General features: G+C 31.8%; 1 protein-coding gene across 5 annotated transcripts; it reads left to right on the top strand.

Annotated features, from left to right (window-relative positions):
- Positions 1-1,690: 1,690 nt before the first annotated feature.
- LOC114164596 (protein LATE ELONGATED HYPOCOTYL-like) lies at positions 1,691-18,194 on the top strand. 5 transcript variants are annotated; one of them, XM_028049322.2, is made up of 8 exons: positions 1,691-1,961; positions 2,299-2,324; positions 2,563-2,754; positions 3,472-3,583; positions 3,718-3,779; positions 16,061-16,267; positions 16,366-17,622; positions 17,701-18,194. In XM_028049322.2, exons 3-8 carry the CDS (start codon positions 2,716-2,718, stop codon positions 18,028-18,030), a joined length of 2,007 nt encoding a protein of 668 aa, XP_027905123.1. In that variant the 5' UTR covers positions 1,691-1,961; positions 2,299-2,324; positions 2,563-2,715; the 3' UTR covers positions 18,031-18,194. The 5 variants fall into 5 exon arrangements, with proteins under 5 accessions (XP_027905123.1, XP_027905121.1, XP_085522314.1 ...); XM_028049320.2 differs by having other exon boundaries at positions 1,692-1,961; positions 16,363-17,622; XM_028049321.2 differs by having other exon boundaries at positions 1,702-1,961; positions 2,234-2,324; positions 16,363-17,622.
- Positions 18,195-18,435: the final 241 nt, after the last annotated feature.

Here is an 18,435-nt window from a genome sequence, read left to right as displayed (position 1 = left end):
TTCATCTTCACCCTTATCCTCATTCATCCAATCACCCTTATTACCATCAGCCTTAGGACCAAAATATTCTAACATATGTACTATTTGAGATTCAAATACTAAGTGTACAACATACAAGTGAACTTGACCATTCAATATGACAATGTTCACCATATGACATACCCCTTTTTCATCACACAACAATTCCAATCTTCCTTCCAATATAGAACCTCCACCTACTAAATACCACATCTCCTTCATATTCTTAAGAATTGACATAATCTCAAAGTAGCTTCATATGTCTAGGTCACATGATAAAGTACTACTCTTTTCCACATATTTCAATGACCTGTCATTCACAAATTTTCCACCATGGTGAAGCACTATTTCGGAAACCGACTCGTTCATCTCAAATGATAATATATCTTTGTGAAATATGAAAATGTCCAAATAATAAATTAGAACTTACATCCCATACCACTAACATACCGAAAGACCAATTTAAAATGGAGGACCACAATCTCAACACCAAACTTTCACAGATAATGGTGGACCACCATTGTCAACCAAATGCATAAACAAGTAATGACTCAATAATCCAACTCACGCCGTTGTTGATGAAAGCTTCATATTTCACGCGAATGACACACAATTTCTAAATCGCCATCTCATCATCTTCTACCACGTACAAAAAGTTCATTATTTGTTTTTTCATTTCCTTATTTTTATTATTTTATTTATCTTACTAGACCAAATTTTCACCTCATAAAATACATATGTGCCACATCTACTAAAATTGCCTCATAAATCATGCTTAATCAATAAATGTTAACTATTTAAATGACATTAATAAAAAATACTTGATTACACAATATCATCAAATCATAACTATCCAAATAATTAATCCGATTGAATTAGCCTTTTTTATCTATTTTCTTTCTCATATGATATTTTCCGTTTTCATGCATCGTATCTTGTGAACCGATCTTGCGGGTTCATATCGAAGAGGCAATTTAGATTATAAACATCCACGAAAGGAACACAAGAAAACTTAGCACTCTGTCTCCCTCCTTCGTTAGATGCCACATGGCACCTCCTGTGCCACAAAAATGCAAAACCAAACAATATTTTCTGAAAGTTATTATGTCCACTAAGTTCGTTTTGTTTTTAAAAAATATTTCCCTAAACTTTTAATATAGAGTCATGAGCGTAGCATCTTTGTTTATTGTTAATATTTTAAAAAATAATTTTGTAGGAAAAATGTATAAAAAAAAAGTTAAATGGCAAGAGAAAATAGTGTAATAACGGCACGGCGAAGGTGGTGGTGCTCATTGAGCCACGTTGGCGGAAGAAAACGGGGCAGGAGCGAGGCACTCCGTGCGCCGGTGACTGAATGAAGCCGTTGCCACGCAACTGGAGGGCCCACATGTGACAGCTGGCGACGCTTTTACGGACTGAAAACCAAGGCGTTGAAGTTTGTGGATGAGATTTGAGTTGAGGGAAAAAGGCCCCCAAAAAACAATAATAAAGAAATTGAAAAAGAGTGAAAAAAGAAATTAGGAAAAGTGCAAGGATGTGCGTTACCTCCAGCAGCCACTAAATTCATGCCACTTGTCGTCATCCCTACAGTTTTGCTCTTCCGCACTTTAGCAGCCTCAAATTAAAACGACTACTTCGTTTTTATTAAAAAAATAAATAAAAATCCTGGGGAAATTCTAGTGGCTCAGATTGCTTCTCACTGTTCGACAGTTCGTGTGGATGCTTCTGGTTCGTTGTAGTTGAAGTCGCTCCCTAACTCTTCTTTCTTCTTCTTTTGCTACTGTTTCCGCTTCTTCTTATCTCTTCCAATTTAATTCTTCCTCTGATCCCTAAGACTCGGATTCGCCATTGCCGAAAATGAGTCCTCCGGCGAGTGTCCGGTGAAATCCATTTCTTCTTCACATGCATGATCGCTCCTGCCTCACCCATGGCTCTTTTTCAAGGTACTTTTCACCTCCTCTGTTTATTCTTTTCCAAAAGGATTCAGTTTCCCCTCTTTTTTGGTTACCGAGAAAATTTAATCACCGGAAACTGTATAACGATTGATTATGCATCTCTAAGTACTTCACTGAGTGAATTATTTTCCGGATTTGCATGAATTAACCTTCTGCTCGCTATGCTCTGTGATTAATTGTTCTCGGGCAACCAAATAGGAGTAGTGTATTTATTTATTTATTTATTTATTCACTCACAGTGACGGATTGTAATTTTGAAGTGAAAACGTGCAAGATGGAAGTGTTCCTGTGATATACTAATTGTAGTTGTTTCCGCGTTTGAAAGGTTTTGGCGCTGTGGAGTTCTTTTTGGTGAGGACCGATTAAAGAATTTTCTTTTATTCTTTCGGAGAAGCGTCTCTCTCTCTGTTGCGGTGGATTCTTAAAATTTATTGAACCCTTTTCTGTTTTTTGTTTTTCATGTCATTTCTAATCTCTATTATCCTGCGTGTGGCTTGTGAGTTGGAATACTTATTCATAGATATTATATCTGATACGAACCAGAGACGGATCTCTACCTATTGTTTTTGCTTTGTGTTTGTTTTTGCAGTAGCATCGCCTTGTCATCAGCTTCTGCTTATTTTCACCACAACGGCTTTACCATTTGCTGTGTTCCATGTCCCAAAAAACGAAAGGAGATATTCCTTTTACCCACTCCTCGTCAGGGAAGATCTGAAGCAGCGCTAGCTGCACACGTCCTCTAATGGACGCCTACTCCTCTGGAGAAGAAGTGGTTATTAAGGTATTTCAAGTTTATTGTCCTATACTAATAACGGGAAACAATGATTCCTCAAAAAGGAAATGATAAAGCTGTTATTATTGTTGTTGTTACTATTAGTAGTAAGTTTAACTGATATTTTGGTCTGGACCCTATAGTTGTCCCCTGCTCGTTACACATATTCCTTTATAAGTTATGTTTTTCCTCACTACCGTAAATATAATTGCAGATTGTTCTTCTTTTTGACAGTTGAATTGTTAAAATCGCCATAAAAGTGTTCTGCCTGCATAAAAGTGTCAGACGAAAAATATAGCGAATTTACATTTCTAGGAAATTCTGTAGCAATTTTACTATGTCTAAATAATTTGTCGTGGTTTTAACAATAGCAGTATCAGTGATGTTATCTTAACTACCGGTCAAAAGCTTCACTTAATTTTGTGTATATACCAACATTATGTTGGTATGAGTAGAACTGTCTCACATCGTTTGAATAATGTCTCAATTTTATATCTTGTAAATGAAAATCTATGGCTGGAAACCATTAAAAGTAGCTAGTTAAAGATTAACCATTAAAAACTAATAAATGCTTTGCACCGAAAACATAATAAAAATATTATGTTACAGAAATTAAAGGCTACAAATTTTTCTGTAAATGCAAAAAGTGTAAAGTGGAAACAGCTGCACAAACTAAAGTATCAATTAATTGTTATTATTATCTGAGTGGGTACTTGGCAATTGCAGACACGAAAACCATATACTATCACAAAGCAGAGAGAAAGATGGACGGAGGAGGAACATAATAGATTTCTTGAAGCCTTAAAGCTATACGGGCGAGCATGGCAGCGGATAGAAGGCAATATTTTGATAAACCCAAAACACACACATATAATGTGTTAATAAGAAAGGACAGAAATTGCTGTGTCTGTTTTATTGAATTTTTACATAGGACTAGTGTCCGCTTTTTGATGTTCTACTTTTATTGTGCAGAGCACATAGGAACAAAGACTGCTGTGCAAATCAGAAGTCACGCTCAGAAATTCTTTTCAAAGGTAAATCCGTACCTTCATTCCTTGGATTATACATTGTGGTCCTATAATTAGAATTTATGCTTCATGAAATTCCCATTCAATGGCACAAAAATGGTTCTGCATCTTAACTGGTTGTTCTTAAATAACAAAACACAAAACACTCGTGTGTGGAAAACCCGCTTAATGTATCCCAATTGAGTGTCCCTTGGAAAAGACATGGACTCGCTGAGCACATGCATAGAGAAAGGTAAGTGTGAGATAATAACCTTTACCAACCAGCTTCTTTCCTTCGTCACCATCATCCGCTGAAATCTTTCACTTTAGAAACAATTAGGTGTCACGTGGTTGGCTCCCTCAGTACACTTTTTCAGAAAGAAATATACTCTTCTTGTGACCTTCTTTCATCCGTTCCTCAATTGTTGCGATACCGATATATCTTAGTATAGCAAAACAATAAAAAATTGTCACCAAACTCAGCAAATACCCTCTGATAGTTAAGTACTTCTCTTGATTCTTTAATAAAAACTATATCTCTGCAAAAACATGCAATTAGAGATCATTTTCTGTTTGTCTTTGGTAAGCAAATTAAAAACTAGATTAAAACGAGGCTTAAGGCTTAGCCTTGATGTAATCCTACCATCAAGGTTTAACTGCAATAAATATCATAAAAAAGTACCAAAGAGTAAACACTTATTCATTTTTTATAGCGTTTACTATAGCCTTTACTATGAACAATATAGTACATGACATGGCCTACAATTATTAATGATAAAATGTGCTAAAACATTCTAGTTTAGTTGAAGAGAATGTTAAAGATATGATTTCAGTCTCAGGCATTCGAGTTTATTTTTTTATCCATCTATGGGTTCTATATTAAGTTCAAGTTTGTAACTATTTGGAATTGAGTTTTCATGCCGAACCCTTTTATCGGTGTCTGTGTTGAAGAATCAAGGGATTCAATGATTTGATAGAGTACACAAATGCAAGGACAAGGGGACTGGTTTGGCTAAGTAATCTGTCTAATTGCTTGCTTGGTCAAATCAGTCCCTTTTGTTTTTTTGTTCAATTGCACATACGTGAGCAAATTTATACCAATTTTATCCACCCTTAATTGACCATACCACAAGCATGTGGTGATCTCTTTCCTTACCAAACACCATTCAACACCACTCTTTGTCTATCCCTAGTGGAAGAAGGCTTCAATAAAGTTCAAAATGGACCGCACTAGGTGAGATTCCTCTATCAAATGATGATTATTTGATATTTAGTTCTTATAACTGAGATTATGATGAGGTTGGGGTGCATTTTATGGTTTGGTTGGGATTGTATGTAGTTGTCAATGGATAGAATCCATAACCTTAAACCAATCCCAAAGACTAATTTTGACAAGGAATAACATGATTGGAATTGGTACCAAAGTAGAGAGAAGACTGAAGTTACTGCAAGAACATTTGATCTTCCCAAAAATCCCAATGTTTGAACTACACCTAAAAGAATGTACATATTACTTAACATATATAATTAATTATGTTACATATCATATTTAATTACGTTTTTACTATGAGTTTTTACCTAATTTTTAAATTTTTATTTTACTTTTTTCTTACAACATGATCAACATTCTTCTACTTTACTTCTCTTCTTTCTCATCCTTTCCTCTCCACTCTCTCCTTTTATTACACTAAACTCATTATTTTTTTATCTATGAATTTTATTATAATGATTTCAACAAAACTTAAGATCATAACATTGATGCTAAAAGGAGGTTTTTTTTTTTTTTTTTTTATATCACTGTTGTCCCTTAATTTTGATTGAATAATGTTTTGGTACATCAAAAAGACCTAATTAATTCAAATCTAATAAGCACCTTTTTGTCTTAACCCACTAAAATATCTTTTTAAAACAAAGGTTATGAAAAATCATTCTAACCATGCCAATAAACTTAAAGGTTAAATTACAGTAATACATATCAAATTTATTACTGTAATTTAACCTTTTAGGTTAGAAGAAATACATCCTCACCTTCTCACATGTCCACATACACAACAAATCTAATTTATAACAATTACAAATAAAAGCTATACATAACGTATGAAGAAATAAAAAAAATCAAACATGTGTAGAAATGTTATAAGTTATCATATTAAATAATATTTTATGATTTAAATCTTATTATCATAATAATTTAAAAGATTTGAAAGAACTCTGGTTTTTTAGAAAACAATCAAAATTCTAGAGTTAATAAAAAATTTGTTGGTGCAAAAACAAAGGAAATTAGATTATGATTTTTAAAAGCCTTTCGCATTTAAACAGTTTACCTATGTTTTTAAACATCTAAACACTGTTTTCAGAAAGCACAAAATAAAAATATAATAAATATTGCACATATATCTCATATTAGTTCGTCTATTAAATATAATTGGTTTTTCTAAGTCACTAGAGACTTAAGCTAACTACTCTTTCAATTATTTTTCCAAACAATAACTCAAGTATTAATTTACTTTATAACATTAAACAAAATGATATGTATAAGGTACTGATCTCTTAGGAAACTTTGGATTCTACATCGACGAATATAATGATTGGTTTTTATTGTGTAAACAAGACTGTGGGAGTGGGATGCATCACTGTGTTCAAATATTTGTCTTCTAATAAATATATATATACTTTGCAAAACTTCTAAGTTGTTGTACTCTTGGCATGACAAGTGCATCTATTCTTATTTGTACTAATAAAAATACGTTCACAGACATTGAAATTGTTGAATATTAATTGGTATAATTAGTCGTATAGTACCCAGTTTGGGGTTAGGGTGTCAAATAGATACCCGGTTTAAAAAAAGTATCAATTGCATCCCAACTTTTGAAAAAGTACTTCAATTAGGTTCCTTTAATATAGAGTTGACAAACGTTGTTAGTCAACGTGCCATGTGTCAGTCTCTGATTTTTTTTTTTTTTGATTTTTTTTAATTTATTTTTTAATTTATTTTTTAAAATTTTTTAAAATTTTTTTTAAAATTTTTTATTTTTTATTTTAAAATTTTTTGAAAAAAAAAATAAAAATGCCATGTGTCAAGTCCCTATGTGTGACACGTGGCACATTGTGTTGATTTCGATTTAGTTCCCATATATGTCTTTTTATTTCAATTTAGTACCTAAGTATGTGTATCTGGTTCAATTTTGTCCCAATTTTTTGTAATAATTAAAATATTTTTGTAATCCATTTTTTATAAGATTAAAAATAATTAAGTATAAATATTTTTTAAAAATTAAGTACTAATATTTATATTGTTTCCCTCAATTTCAGACCAAATTTATTATTTATATAAGTGTTATACTAATATTTTTTTATTAAAAATGACTTTTTAACATATTACTTTATTAATTACTTTTTTATTAAGTACTCATGTTTTGTTAATTTTTTTTTTAAATTGAACAATATTGTCTCTTACTAATTTTAAACCAAAATTTATATTGGTTTGAATGTTATACTAATTTTTTTATTATTAAAAATGACTTAATAAAATGACTTTTATCACTAAATTTTAATATAAATATCAAATACTTAATTTTTGTTAAACTTTTATACTTAATTACTTTTAATTTTATAAAAAAATGGATTTTAATTATTAAAAAAATTGGGATAAAATTGACTTAGATACATATACTTAGGTACTAAATTGAAACAAAAAAACATATATAGGGACTAAATCGAAATCAACACAATGACATCTGATAGTGATACTGACACGTGGCACTGACAATGCCTCATGGCACTGACAATGTCACGTGTCACACACAGTTGACACGTGGCATTTTTATTTTATTTTTTCAAAAAAATTAAAAAAAAAAAAACACAGACTGACACGTGGCACGTTGACTAAGGACGTTAGTCAACTCTGTCTGAAAGAGACCTAATTGAAATATTTTTTCAAAAGTTGGGATGCAATTGACACTTTTTTAAACCGAGTACCTATTTGACACTCTAGCAAAAACTGGGTACTATATGACTAATTATACCAATATTAATTTGATGAGAAACTTAAGTTGAGATATTTAAAAACCAGAATAATAATAATAATAATTAATAATAAAATTGACAAAGTTTAAAAATAAATACAATTATAAAGGATAATTTTGACTGCTGTAAAATTGTTAGAGAGTTTCAGCAATTTTTTCTTATATGTTTTTATTATTTTTAGTTGATGGTCAAGTTCCCTTTGAATTAATTAATAGATATTTTTTTTAATAAATATTGTATGTTAAGTATCATTATAAATCGTGACAACCCACCTAGATTGACACCTTAAGGTTAAAAAATCAATGCCATAATATGAAAAGATATATAAAAGAAAAAAAAAGAAATTAAAAAACATGAAGAGATTAAACCAAATTCATGTAAAAACAATACCAACCATCTCAAAGAAAACAAGCTATGTAAATATAAAGTCTTGTGTTGATATCAATTATAAAAAAAAATATAAACTAATGATAAAAGATAAAATATGCACTGTTATATATTTTTTTTTTCTTATATTAGATATTGTTCATTTGACGCTAGAATTCCAAATATCTTTTGACTTAATTAAGAATCATTCATCCCTAATTGTTTCATAAGTACTATTAATCCAAGCTTCCCAATCTCTTAAGTAATTTCATCAATTCACTACAAACTATTAAAACAATAATAATCTCAAATGAAAACTATTCAAGTAAACCCAATTTCTCAATTACGAGGAAACTTAATTTTTTTTATATCTAATGACAAACAATCTTCTATTTTTAAAGTGCGACATTGTTCATAAATAAAAAATAGACAAGTACAATTAAAATAAAGCACCAAATAATTCAAATAACTTAACATCAACAAGTAAGAATTCAAAATATATAATTTAAAATAGTATCATTTCCCAACTCTAACTATAACATATTTAAATGTGAAGTAAAAAAAAATTGAAAAATAGACTTCATCTCCTAGTATGTAACTAATTGTTCTCGACCAAAAGTATAATCACTTTTCAAAAATGTTTTCACTAGTGTGGAACCATCACTTTCAGCATGAGAATTTATGATAATTTTTTTACTTGTCTTTTCTCATTTCATTTGGTTTCAACTTTAATATTTGTTCTTAGAGTAAATTGTGATATAAAATTTATATTTGAATAATTAAATTGTAGTTAATTGTGTAAGTGCTTCCCCTTTTTGATTTTAACACAATAAATTAAAAGGAGGGTAGAAGTTTAATATTATCAAAACTTTAGAGTTTTTTTTTTTTTATTTGAACTAACATTTTTATTTTCTTTTTTAATTAATATTAATTGTAATTGCAAAATTAATACTTTATTTTTTTATATTTTTATTTCTTAAAAATTTTATAAGAAATGGTGGAACTGTTTTTTCTTCTTGTTTCCATAACGTTATACCTAACTTAAATTAGCAAATGAAAACTTAAATTATTTGCTTAAATCAAATAAGTTTTCATTTTTAAGATATTATGTAAACACTTAAAATGCTAAAAAATTATGAATTAAGTAAATAATGTTTTGAAGTATGAATCTAAAACAAACAAAAAAAAAACCTTGTATTTTCAAGTTCAAATTTTACGGATTTAAGATTTAACGATAAACACGATATTTAAAACAAGTTTTTATTTAGTTTTATTTAAACCATATTTATGATGATATTTGTTTATGTTTATTTTGTTATCGTACATCCAAGCATGTTTATTTTTTATATGAAATTATGTTAAGAAACATGATTTCTATTTCTTTTTAATTTTCATTTTGTAAATTTTTAAATGGAGTTTTAGAACTTTTTAAATAATTCTGATTATTAGTTTTTGTTATGAAATTATTAGTTTTTGTTATGAAATATCTTGTTTTGGTATTTTCTTAATTAACTTATTATTTTTTAATTGTTTAAATTTTTTATTTATTTTTATTTCAAAAAGTTATTTATGGTTTTTAATTTTAAATAAACTTTTGTATCTATTGTAATTCAATAATTTTAAGGACAAATAATTTTAATAAAAAACTTTTGGACTTTTATTGTCTTAGTGGACATTTTTTTAAGTGTGATATTCATCTTGTCAATATATATATATATATATATATATATATATATATATATATATATATATATATATATATATATATATATATATATATATATATATATATATATATATATATATATATTATTTGAATTGCTTCATGTGTTTCATTATACATATATGTAGAAGTTGATCGTGTTGATTATTTACTGCGTATGTAAGGGTTATGAACGAAATTCACTTTCGTATAAGACGACCATTAATTCTCTTAGATTTTAAACGAGACGAAATTGAATTTCACAACCCTTCTATAAATTATCAAATGGTCAATAAATGTTAATGATTATAAATGACAAGAAGAACAAACCATAATTATACAAAGAAAAGGTAGTCAATTTCTACAATCACATTATTAGTTATTTAATTTAATTGTGTATGACATTATTCATCATCCAAGTTGTTGGAGAGTTGTTATCTCTTGAACATAAGAATTTTTTGGATTTTAGCTTTGGACGTGACACATAATTAATTTTTGTTCATTAAGTAAGGCAGTAGATCTTTGAGAGGCTTCAACTATTGACTCTTTAAACTAATTCAAGACATAGAGTCTACTTTGCCTACGACCTATCTCAATCACTTTCTGATATGTGTGGTCCTATACAAAACATTCACTGAAGAGAAATACACATTGTATCTATAATCACAAATTTTCTCAACATAAGCAAGATTCATAGCAAGACCAAGTATGTAGTAAATATCAAACAAAGACAAAGATGGTGGGCAATGTTACCAATACCAGATAATGAAACTGAATCACCATTAGCAATTGCAATTGACATGAATGAGTTCGGTGATAACGAAACAAGAGAATGCAAATGATGTGACATATGATTAGTGACACCTAACTCAATGATCCATTTGTTAGAAAATATATTTGGTGATGATTTATTTTGAGATTGCAAGGCTATGTTTGCCTGTGACTGGGAAGCAAGTCTAATTTTCTATGCTAATATTTCATTAACAACATCATTAATAAAAGGTAGAGGGCTATGATGCAAAATTAAACCACGCAAACTTTCAAAATCACTAAGCAAGGCTGGGAAGCAAGTCTAATTTCCTCTACTAATAATTCATTAACAACATCCTCAATAAAAGGTAGAGAGCTACAATGCAAAATTGAACTGCAGAAATTTTCAAAATCACTATGTAAAGAGCTATGAATAATATATGATGCAAAAGCACTCAATTCTCCAGCTCACTCAAGGCAAGTTAATCCCATATGGTTGTCATGACAGAATAAAAACCCTGAATGCTCATGTTATTTTGCTTCAGTGCACAAATATTTGTCTCAAGTTGATAATGTTTGGCAAAATTAGATTGTGTATACAATTAAGATAAGTGATCTCATACCTTGTTTGCAGTATCACATTTTGTTAGTTGAGCATCAATCGAGTGTGTGACAAAATTATTGACCCAAGTGATAATTTTAAAGTTATCAACTTCTCATACTTATAAAGCAGTAGCATAATCATCAACTTTGGTGTCAATCGATTTTGTCTTAACACCTGAAATATAACCTCACGTGAACCTTCCATGAAGAAAATTTTCATAATATAACTCGAGTAGGAATCATTTTTACCATCCAATTGCACACTAATAGACTAAAGATAATTATCTTTACAAGTCGCTATAACAAATTAAATACAAAACAGAAATGTGAACCATACAACGAAAGTAACGAATAAAACAAAATACAAACCTAATATTAAAGGATTGCAAATACCTTAAAATGACATAAAGAACATGGTGCGGAACCTCCAAAAATGTGAAAGAGGCTTAGGGCTTAGAACTTAGGGTTTAGGAAAGAGAAACTACTACAAGAATCCCTTCTTAATCATAAAATTTGCAAACGAGTCATAAGACTTAGAGTTAAAGGTTTAGGAAATATGAACAATTGCAAGAATCCTTTCTCAATCATGTATTGTTGGGGCTCTTGATACCTTGTAGAAAACAAAGAAATATATGAAGAAGATGATTGTGTATTATTGATTGCATATAAAATGTTACAATAGGTGTGTTATATATACACACAAAGCTAACCCTAGAAGGCATAAGTAAATGAGCCTAAAATATGGGTTTATGCTAATAATATTGTCACAAAAATTGCAAGAACCAAATCAATGTTTTCATTTTCTCACCTTCAACCATATAAATGTTAAAGAAAATATGATTTTTGATTGTCATATTGAGTAATTACAATTAATATGGTGAAATGATATTTTCTAGTAAAAAATTTCCCATATAAATTTAAACAATTGAATTTGAAATAATTTAATCCTTCTATAAATGACTTGGATGAAAAAAAAATATGTTCCAAGATGTAAAGTATGGTGTCTTGAGCATTGTTGACCAGATAAGGATAGTGTACAATTATTCCCATAACACTTTCTTATATAACGTGTCATCTTGGATGATCATTATATGAACCTCTTGATCTCCAAACTCCATCCTTAGAGCTTTTTGTTTAGCAATCCATTCTTTTCTATATGTTGTAGAATAACCCTGACATTTTAATTTTTACAATTAAACTTTTGAAGAGGATGGATGAATTTTCTTTGATCGAATTCAAACAACTATAGTAATTTAGGTGGAGCTAAAATTTTAGTGATTATGTGCAACGGTGATTGGCACAAGTATGAGGTGCTTTAATGTTTTTCCTCTTCCACTAATCTCAAATTTTGCTAAATTGGTTTTGTATTCTCTATTAACGATCATTGTCATAACTTATACAATGTCATACATATTTACTTGCCGTCGACTCGACCACCACACATTTTATACTGTTAGTGTGACCTCTTTTGTTTGGAATAAATAAATAGAAGTAACCATTAGAAGTCGATAACAATGTGGAATGATTGTTATGACTATCTAATTGAAGGTGTTGAATTAAATAAAAGTAACCATTTGCTTGATACCATACCATACATCCAATGGTATATTCAACACACTATTATCCGATATGTATCACATCAACAATTGGTATGTGACGATGAAGTAAGTTCAAACTCATATACATTTAATCACAATTTTTTCTTTCACACTCACTTAACATTAATTTTTTTAATAGCATGACACACCACATAAGACATAACAACATCAATCACAATATTTTTACTAGTAGGTTGGATCTTTCATTTCGAGCTTTTGTAGAAAGGGTAGAGTCATGGATTTTGAACAAATTCAATAAAATATTAGATTTAAAATTCACATTCATATTAATTAGATCTAATTCAATTAGATATTTTCAATCTAATTAAAATTAAATTAAGTTGGGTTTGCATACTTTTTCTAAATTAAAATTGGTTTAGGATATGACCCCACCTAATAAGGGTTCGACCTTGCTAGACCGAGTCTGACATAGGATTAGCCTAATCAAACCTTAATTTGGACTTGGCTTTCCCCAATCCTAATCCTAATGTTAGCTTAATTCAACTAGATAAGCATGGCTTAATTTAGGCTTGTTCTAATTCATCCAAACTTGCATTAGGTCCAACCAAGCCTAACATGAGTTAGGTTCGACTAAACCTGGACTAACCTGGCTCGATCCAATTTCGTCTTATCGTGAACTTACTTAACCTACTAAGCCCAACTTGACCTATCTTGAATTGGGATTGACCCATCCTAACTTTACTTTGCATGAATCTGGCCTAATTAGATCTTTCTTAACCTAGGTTTAGGCTTATCCAATTCGACTTGGACCTATCCTAACATGGATCACCAACTTGAATTTACCTAAACCCAAGTCAACTTAGCCCAATGCTAACCAGGTCTAACTTTACTTGAAATGGACTCAACTGACCAGGATCAACCTAAACCTAACTCGATCTATGATCAAGCCTCATCAACCCAAAGTAAACCTCTTTCAACTTGCCCTAGCCTGTCCATACTAGGCCTCTCCCAACTCAGTCTTATATGGACATGTCTTTACTTGGCTTAACGTAGACTTGAGTCCAGTTGGCTCAACATGTCTCACGCTAACTTAGCTTATTGTGGAATCAGGTTAACTCAGACTAACTTTGTCTCAACCTAACCTTGCTCAATGTTGACTCAAGCTCGCTCAACCTAACATAAAGTTTGGTCCACTCGACCAAACATGGTTTTTGGTCTAATTAATTTAAGTTTAGCAGGGGCCCACACAACTTGATGTGAAATTAAGTTGACCCAACTCGACTTGAGCCTTGTTTGACTCAACCCAACTTGGGCCTAATTAATCCTAAAGTGGGCCAAACCCTACTTGGCTTGACGTGGGCTAGGTCAAACTCGTGTCAACCTTGGTACATGCCAACTTAGCCTGACATGAACTCAAGTTGACTCAATCGAATATTGGCCTAATCCAAACCAGCATGATATGGAGTTAGGCCACTCAACTTGACATGGATTTGGTTGACTTGACTCAGCTTAATCTGCACTTGTCCTAATTCAACTTTACGTTGGTCTCTCCCAACTAAACCTAATGTGGACCTAAATTGACTAAACTAGAATTGGTTTGAGCCAATTGGGCTTTAACTAGGCCCATTTTGATTTGACCTTATATGTGGACTTAGGATGATTAAACTCAACTTGAGCCTAGGCTTACTTACCTCGACATGGATTTGGGCTGGCTCGATCTAACTCTGACCCTGCTCAATTCAAATTGTCATGTCTCAACTCAACTTATCCTAGGTCTTATCAACTTAGGTTGATCCTGACTTGACATCATCTGACCTCGCTTCGCCTTACAAGTTCTCCACCCAACTTTACCTAGGGCCAACCTAATCAACTTGACATGGTTCTAGCCTAATCTAACTTGACTTAGATCCAACTTAACTAAGATTTACCTAGGTCTGACATAGCCCAATTGACTTAAGCATGACCTAACATTAGGTTGAGCCTAACTTGACCCAACATAATTTCAGTTTGGCTTGACCAAGCCTAACCTAGCTAGCTTTACTTTGATGTTGTTTGGCTTTACCTAACCTTGCATGACTTCAGTCCAACCCAGTTAAATTGTGTATGATGGGCTCAATCTAACCCAATCTTACATTACCTGTGCTTGACTTGACCTAGCCTTTCATAACTTGAACTAACCTAAATTCACATTAATTTTGGATTTTTACAATCTAAAATATTATTTAATTTATATCCAATCCAAATCCACTTAAATGAATTGGACTTAAAATCTTAAAATATGGATTTGGATTTGAAATACACCTACTAGAGTTAAAATAAGGATAATGGTATTTTAATCCACTTAAAATAAGGATAATTTATTTTGATTTTTTTTAATGATGTAATGTAATGATCTAATGATGATTGAAATTATGGATGTGGGTAAAAAAAATGTAAGTTAAAATATCATTATTCTTAAAACAATATAAATTTGTCCGCATCAATTTGTAGTCATTCTTTTAGGTTTAATAATATTTTCTTAACTGGCTCTCTAAGCAAATATGTTAAAAGTGATGTCACCGTAGTTGGTATCACCTTTGTATTTCTTTTGCATCAACTTACCTTATTTTGAAAAAAAAAAATAATGGGATAATTTCATTATTTTTGTTTGAATCTATTAATATTCAAGGTAATGGAGTATACATTTGATATTTAATAATCCTCATGTGTGTATATTAAAATAAAAATTAATATTAATTTGATACTTAATAATTATCCTTAGTATTCATTATAATAAATATTAATGTTAATATATAATTAACTTTGAAGGAGTCTTCTACCTTTTGTTTTTTCTTTGTAGATTCAAAATACTTTATAATTTCCTTTAATATTAACCGTTTATTAACATTAATTTTTTTAATAAATACCCATGACAATTACTAAAAGTTAAATACATATCTAATTATCTTAATTATTAATAGAATTAAACAAAATTATCAAAATTAATTTTTTTTTTATTTTTTTATTATACTGAAAATATAGTTTGTCAACGCTATTTATAACGAACTAATTAACAATATATATTTATGTTAAGAGTGTGGCTTCTGTAAATCACGTAACGTCTTCAAGTGCTACATACAACTTTTTCGATCCGTTAATTGACTTGTCTTAGTATAACTATACTTTCTAGGTTGAATGACTTGGTCACAATAACGCCTACACTTCATTTTTCTTTTGTGGATGTGTTCTTAGCTTTCTTTGAAGGTTGTATGCATTGAAATGTTATTAAAATTTTCTGAGAATACTGCAAAATTGAGGTTCAGGTTGAGAAAGAGGCCTTTGTGAAGGGTGTTCCAATAGGAGAAGCTCTTGACATAGACATTCCCCCTCCAAGGCCAAAAAGAAAACCAAGCAATCCTTATCCCAGAAAGACCAATGCTTCTCTCTCAAAGAATGGAAAGTCTCTCTTTTCACTTCCATCTTCACATGGTAAACAAGCACTGGACTTGGAGAAACAACCACTTCCAGAGGTTATATATATATATTTTTTATATTTCAATGGCCATTCAAACTATCTCTTCTCTTCTTCCCCCTTTCAATAACATCATTTTTCTTGCTCCTTTAGAAGCATTCTGTGGAGGACCAAAGCACTTCAAAACTATTTACCATCCTCCAAGACCCACCTGCTTCATCTATATCACTGCCACTCACAAATCCATGTCCCTTGAGGGAGTTTATACCCTCAATAAAAGAGGTAACAACTCCAGATGAATCTTTTATTACTCATGACCTTCAAAATCACGAGTTAGATGACGGAGAGCACAGACAAAACGCTAATGCCACTTGTAAACTCTCTAAGTCCAACAATTCTGGTGCTGTGGAATTGGTTCAAACTGAGAAAACAGATGCTCCTCATTGCGCATTAACACTAGATGCTATGCAAGGAAATCAGAATTACCCGAGACATGTCCCTGTGCACGTTGTTGATGAGAGGTTTAACGGACAACCTAAGATTCTCACAAATTCTGCTGCATCAAACATAAGTGAAAGTCAAAACAACACAGCACGCTCCTCTGTTCATCATCATCAATCGTTTTCTCCTTGTCCTCCCTTCTCACAACACAATCAGGATGATTACCATTCATTTCTTCAGATGTCGTCCACGTTCTCGAGTCTTGTTGTCTCTACCTTGCTGCAAAATCCTGTTGCCCATGCCGCAGCAAGTTTTGCTGCTACCTTTTGGCCCTATGCAAATGCAGAAACTTCCGCCGCAGATTCTCCCGTGTGCACTCCTCCGAGTATGACAGCTATTACAGCAGCCACCGTTGCCGCCGCAACTGCATGGTGGGCTGCCCATGGACTGCTTCCTCTGTGTACTCCACTTCACACACCCTTTGCGTGCCCTCCTGCACCACCCACTGCACCTCCATCCATGGCTCCGACCGAAACACAACACAAAATCCAACACGGAGAGGCTAAGCCAGAAAACCCTCCTCTGCAAGATCAGATACTGGATCCAGAACAATCGGAAGTTCTGCAAGCTCAACACTCGGTTTCGAATTCACCAGGTGTTTCTTCATCGGAATCTGAGGAGAAGGGTGATACCAATGTAAATATCGCATCAAAGGTTACTAATGATGAGATGAACCAAGTTTCTGAGAATCCCGATTCCAACAAAATGAATGCAAGGAAACCTGTAGACCGCTCCTCGTGTGGTTCTAACACAACCTCTAGTGGTGAAGAGACTGAGATACTAGAGAAGGATGAGAAAGAAAAGGAAGAGCCCAACAAACCTGAGACAAACCTTTTAGGTTCTGAGCCTAATAATCGTCGCAGTAGAAGCATTAGCAACCTTACCAATTCTTGGAAGGAGGTCTCTGAGGAGGTATGATTCTGTATCCAATGATGAAGTGTTAACGTATTTTTTATGATTGCTTTTTCCTAATGCCATTGTTATTTTCAGGGTCAGCTCGCCTTTCAGGCGCTATTCTCCAGGGAGGTGTTGCCACAAAGCTTTTCACCCCCTCATGCTTTGGTAAATGCAGATAATCAGATTCACAGCATGAACAAGCAAAACACAGAGTACAAAGATGAGGGAGTGCAGAAAAGTTTGTCATTTGTGAAAGATAATGATGATGAGGAGGGATTGCTAAGCATGGGTCTTGGACAAGGAAAGCAGAAGAGTTGTCGAACAGGGTTTAAACCTTACAAAAGGTGTTCGGTAGAGGCAAAGGAAACCAACCAAGGTGAAGAGAAAGGTCCTAAGAGAATACGGTTGAACGAGGAAGCTTGAACTATATGCATGCATGCAAGCACACAAAGAAAATGTCTAGTTTTGCGTATAACATTTCTGAGTCCCTTCGACGAGGGTGTGTATTGGTTGTTTGCAGCTCACGAAACTGGTCGTGTAGGTTTGTGTACCATATTAAATGACCACATACAATCTTTTTTTGTTTCTTCGAATGATGTTACTGCACTTCAAAACTCCGCTAAAATAGACTTAGACAACAGACATTAAGTATTGTTTGTGCATTGATCATTCATAAGTAATTTATAATCCATCTTTCACTCACTTCCCACATGCAACATAAATTCACTTCTTCAAGATTTTCAGTTGTAAGCAATGTGAGTTCTCTGTGTGGATTCATCTTATATCATAATTATGTAATCTATAATAAATTTCCTCCCTTTCTTCCTT

Source organism: Vigna unguiculata, chromosome 9 (genome assembly GCF_037176805.1).
Source record: "Vigna unguiculata cultivar grain cowpea cultivar isolate G323 ecotype 2 chromosome 9, ASM3717680v1, whole genome shotgun sequence".
Taxonomy (NCBI): Eukaryota; Viridiplantae; Streptophyta; class Magnoliopsida; order Fabales; family Fabaceae; genus Vigna; species Vigna unguiculata.
This window is presented reverse-complemented; position numbering and strand designations above follow the sequence as displayed.